The 5,479-nt window shown below is 44.1% G+C and overlaps 1 protein-coding gene across 1 annotated transcript; it reads left to right on the top strand.

The window, feature by feature from the left end:
- Positions 1-1,153: 1,153 nt before the first annotated feature.
- On the top strand, positions 1,154-4,523 carry LOC123080781 (uncharacterized; the record flags this gene model as incomplete). Its single annotated transcript, XM_044503729.1, is given in 4 exon segments — positions 1,154-1,268; positions 3,114-3,206; positions 3,303-3,752; positions 4,102-4,523. Coding segments are annotated over 4 exon segments (819 nt in total). The 3' UTR covers positions 4,357-4,523.
- Between the last annotated feature and the right edge of the window lie 956 nt (positions 4,524-5,479).

The following is a 5,479-nucleotide window of genomic DNA, read 5'->3' on the forward strand; positions in this document are numbered from 1 at the left end:
TGCTGCTGCAGCTTAATGATAGCAAAAACTTCTCCATCGTCCGATGCTACAAGGAAAAGGTGGTTCGCATCTCCCGTCCCAGGAAGATCAGCAAACGCCGTTACAGGCTTGTCGGAGAACATTTTGTCAGGATCAATGGCGTACAACCTCATCAGATAGGAGATCTTGGGAACCAAAGAAAGCGGAAGCGGTGGCACGGCCACCGTTGTTTGCCAATTATCGAAGGCGCACATGCCGCTGGCGACGGCTAGCCGCATCGAGACGAACGTGCGTCCCCACTCTTCATCATCGAAATCCAAAGCGAAGCTATCGCTGTCAGGAACAGCCTTGTACTGCTCGTAACAACTGTCCCAGAGCAAAATGAGGGTGGGCGAAGAACGCTGCGGCCGTGAAGAACCGTGCTCTGGAAATCAATAGCTCATACATAACTTTCCGGTGAAAGGACCGGACAGAGCAGCACCAGAAATGTCAACATAGGACGGCACGGCGGCCTTATAGCGGATCATGTGGCCCGTGAAAGGGTTGAGGACGACCGCTGGGTGAGGGGGCTCCTTGTTGGCGAGTACGAAGAAGCCACCAAGGGTAGCAGCAACAACAAAGTACTTGCTGAGCAGAGGCAGGTCCTTGCGGATGACACGATCGCTGAAGGTGTTAATCAGCAGACGTGAATGGGTCTCGGAGACCTCGTCGACGACGATCCACCGGAACGGACGGAAGCGCAGCTTGGTGGAATTGTTGGGGTCGTCGGTGGCGGAGCGCCAGTTGGGGCAGACGGCGCGGAAGTCCATATAGCAGTCGAGGTCGTTGCTGTACAGGAGGCAGTGAGCGATGCGGCGGACGAGCTCGGCCGGGAGCGAGGCCCAGTCCGCCATGGCCGCCATGTATGGGAGGTTTCTGAGTGATTAGGGGAGGAAGATTGACTTTGGTTGTTTCTTTCTTGCGGTGGGGGAAAGATGATGGTATAGATGAAGGGGAAGTCTCAGTCGATTGCTCAGCCGTCTGATGTTGAGCAGCGTGTAGATTCGCGCTGAGCCTGTTTGTCCCTTGTTTCGGCCCGTGTAAGGCGTGGACCGGCCCATTTTCCTTTTCTTCTTTGTGGAACCGCGATCCCGCGCGAGCGTTGAGTGGGCTGGGCTGCCCCCATGGTGATAAGAAGAGGTGAACGGGCAGTCAGAGCTCAATCCACATCGTCTCTCTCCATTACCCAATATCAAATCAGAAGACGAACCAGAGGACGAGAGAGGGGAATGGCCGGCGCTGCTGATGCAGTGAGTTCCCCCCTAATTTTTCTTCTCCATCCTTCTTTCTGTCTTGTTTTTGCTGATGCTACACCGTAGATCTGTAGGGGATTGGGGTCCTTCTTTTCTGTCTTGTTTTTGCTGATGCTACACCGTAGATCTGTAGGGGATTGGGGGGGTAGTTTTGTTAGTGGATCGAGTGTAGATTAGTAGATTCAAGTCTACGATGGACTCCAGGATTTATAGGCATTTTTTTTTGTATCCTTACTTGTTCAAGCAATCAACAGATTGGAGGATTGATTTTGGAGGTGGTAGTTTGTACGAACAAGTTCAAGTTGTATTTTTGTAGTGTCTCAAAGGGGGCGGCCAGAGTAAGGGCTGCTAGGCCTTTTTTGTTAGGTGGTGCAGACCTAACGCCAAGTTAACCTCAATTTTTAGTCTTTTTAATTTCAATTTTTTTGTTAGCTTCTTAGTCTGAAAATAGATTTTAGTCCAGGGGCTTGTTGTGAGTCAGCAACATGAGGTCCTCGCCCAAGCTAAGTGCATGTCTGCTGCAATGTAGGAATGTGTTACTGTGCCCATGTATCCAGTAGAGTAGATAGGATTTTTGTATGTCCATAATTCCCCCGCAAGATGAGGTACCGTTCTTTTTCTTTTTGTATTAAATATCTGATTAGTAGTTTGAAGCAGAGAATTGCGTCCATAGTTTATATTTTTTTGTATGTTTTTTTTTGCATGTTGAATGCACAATAGTGTCTCTCGCTTAATGAATGATACGCACACTCGTGCGTATTCGAGAAAAAAAATAGTGTCTCTCGCTCACGCACGTCGATTGGAGGTGTTTTTGTGTGTGTTTTCATGCAGTTGTAAGGTGCTGGAGAGTGTGGAAGCTCATACTGTTTTTGGTGTTTAAGTTCAGTTAGGTTCAGTTAGTCTGGTTCTTTTTCTGCTTCTTCATATGTAAAGCCAAGTAAATTGTACTTCTTTAGTCTGAAGTTCAGTTAGGTTCCCTAAGGTGCTGGAGATGTACATGCATGCATATTCATTTTTGTACACTTTTCTTTTTTTACAAAATAAATTGCATTGGATACTAAATTTGTTAACAATACATGAACTAGTGATTACAGTATAGGCTGGGCATTTATATCTGACACCGTGGACAGTTACTTGTTTGTTCTGTTTGTGCGAAATGCCGTTTTTAGAGAATGAACCAGGCAGGAGAACCGTTGTAGCTGCTTACTCATTGAGGCACTGGTTAGAACTAGTAGTAAAGCCAAGTAGCTATAATAGTGATTAGTATCTTTTTTGTTTTTTTACTGGAAGTAGTACTAGTAGCACCACCATTTTTCTATGTAGGTACATTTAGTTCAGAGGTTAGACTCATGACCATCACAGGAGTATTTTCTGATCTGTCGAGTAGCAAAAAATGAAATATCTTAGCCTAGATTAGCATCGTTTCTGAATTAATTTAGTCATAAAAATGTATTAAAAAGCAAGATTTTTGTCATTTTTGGGGGGCAGGATTTAATTTCAGGAACCTGAATGGACCCTGTGTGAAGCTATTCGAAACCACTTTTTGTTTGTAATTCCTTTTTTTTCAGAAGAGCGTAATAGTAACCACATGTACAGCAATACTTTCGTTTCTTCTGTTTCCTGAAACTGAAACTACTAGTCTTTTTACAGCATAAGTACTTTTGTTTTGGTTGTACCATCGGGTAAGCATGGTTTTTGGGCTTTTTTCGCAGTCATTAAGCTGCATGAATACATTGTGAAATATATATATATGTTTCTGAGGTGAAAGAATGACACTGTAAAGTGTTTTTTTAGTGAGTTATCCATTCTATTTTTTTTTGCTTCCTTTTTTGATGTGTACAGGGGGTTTGTGGAGTTTGTTTCAACCATTGCAAGTATGAGAGCAAGGGAAGCGGTTTCAGCATGCTTGCATGGGAGGAGTTCAAGAATGCAGGGGTAAGTCACTCCTAACTTTTTGTACTAATGTCATCACAATACTCACAACTTTTTGTCGTGACATCACTCCTAACTTTTTTTTTTGGTTCAAATCAGGTTGTGCCTTGCAATGAAAGGGACCGTTTCAACAATGCGACAAGAGAGAAGGTGACGTTTGTGGCAAACCAACGGGCATACACTGTAAAGTGTTACAAGGGTCGCAGAAAGAGCGCTATGTATGGGAGAGGTTGGAGGAAGTTCTATGAAGACAACAATCTGGGCAAGGGTCAGATGGTGGTGTTCTACCTGGATGAACCTTTGCCTACGGCATCTATTTTGTGGTTCCAGGTGGGCAACGGCTCGAAGCCATTGAAGATTCAGATTTCAGGTAATGAGGATGGAGAAGCTTCAAGCGATGATAGTGAAGGCATTGTTTGCACTAGGGGGCTTTTGCTTAATGAGACAGAGGATGCTCAGCTACAGGGGCTGCTGCCTCTCAGTGATGGTTTCATCGGGTTTGCTTTTGTTCACCGCCTCACAAGGACTGACATTCGCTTGGGCATGATGGTATGTATATATTTGTCTTCGTTTTTTCTTTTTTTGTATGTGTATGCTACAGGCATATATATATGTGAACACACAATGCAAATATGATTCCTTGAAAGAGAAGGGGCGGGGGTAATATCGATTCTGAACCAAAAATATAAGATTTTTTTGTATTAGTTTTTAGTATCTGCAAGCATGTTTTGAACATGTATTCATGCTCAGTTTTTTTCCAGTACGCTCTTTTTCAAGCAAAAAAAATCTGAATTGTGTTTTTTACCCGTTTTTTAAATTATTCAAAGACCAAAGAAAGTTTGATTGTTTTGATATAAACACTCATATTTTTTCGTGTCTGTTTGTGTTTTTTTGATAGAAAATACCCAAGAAAGTTGCTGCTGCCACGCCGTTTGAAGAACAAGGGGTTGTTGGTATTTCTGTGGATGGTCGGAGATTCAAAAAAATCTCATACAAAACTGCTGATGATGGCCGCATTGTGTTTGGCAGGAAGAAGTGGGAAGACTTCGCAGCTAGCAGAGGACTCAAAGTCAACACAGCTGTTCTTATTGGCTTCAAGAGCAGCGAGAGGGATGATGTCCATGTCCTGGTTATCTTGAAGAAGCTTGGCTAGGCACCAACCACAGCAACTAATGACAAGCAGAGCTGCGTCTATAATACTCATCTTTTGGGTATTCTATATATTTCTGTGTCGAAGTCTGTATGACGAACCTTTAATTTATGTGTACACCGAACAATGCGGCTTGAATAATATATGATGGGAACCTTTTTTCTACATTATATTCAAGTGTTTCACCTAAGTTTTTTGTTGTTGATTTTTTCAGTAACCATACATATACTTTTTTAATTTATGTGTACATGCTTTTTTTTTAAATGTCAAAATGTGTGCTACTGTATTCGTTTCAAGGACAGCAGACTTCCTCTATACATGTCAATTTTTTTCCACGCTATCCAACCAACTTATGTGTTTTTAATTGTGGTGTCCAGGAACACGCTCCTTACACACAAACGAATGGAGAATGTGGACGATGAAACTTTTATTCGATTTTTTTTAAGCCTGTCGTGATCTAATTTTGCTTCCATGTCTTTTTCTAAAATGATTACTGGGGCAACTACATTTTTTTTGTCGCAACTAGGGGGAGTGGGAGACCTTTGTTTTGTTGGACGGGGCGACGTCAAAAGACATGGCCCCCAATTTACATGTTCCGCACTAGGGGGCATGTAAAACTGCATGTCTTTTCTACATTGGTCGCAACTAGGGGAGGGGACATTTGTTTTCTTGGTCGCAACGCGGGGAGTAGGGGGGGCACCTTTTTGTTTTGTCGGAGGGGGAGCCGTCGAGAGACACGGGGGCCCATTTTGCATATCCCACACTAGGCACGTAACTGCATGTATTCTCTAACTTGGTCGCAACTCGACTACCCTATGTTTTTGTCGAATGGGGCGGCGTCGAGAGACATGGGGCCCAGTTGCATGTCCCACACCAGGCATGCAACTGCATGTCTTTCTAGGTTGGTCGCAACTAGAGGGCTTTTTTGTCTTGTCAATGGTCGCGGCGTCGAGAGACATGGGGCTCCAGTTGCATGTCCCACAGTAGGCACGCAACTGCATGTCTTTTTCTAGCTGGGTTGCAACCTGACTTCCATTCTTTTGTTGGTTGCCGGAGGGGCGGCTTCTAGTTTTCTGGTCCCAACTCGGGGAGGGGGGCAGGTACCCAATTTTTTGTCGAATGGGGC

This window comes from Triticum aestivum, chromosome 3D, assembly GCF_018294505.1.
Source record: "Triticum aestivum cultivar Chinese Spring chromosome 3D, IWGSC CS RefSeq v2.1, whole genome shotgun sequence".
Lineage (NCBI taxonomy): Eukaryota > Viridiplantae > Streptophyta > Magnoliopsida > Poales > Poaceae > Triticum > Triticum aestivum.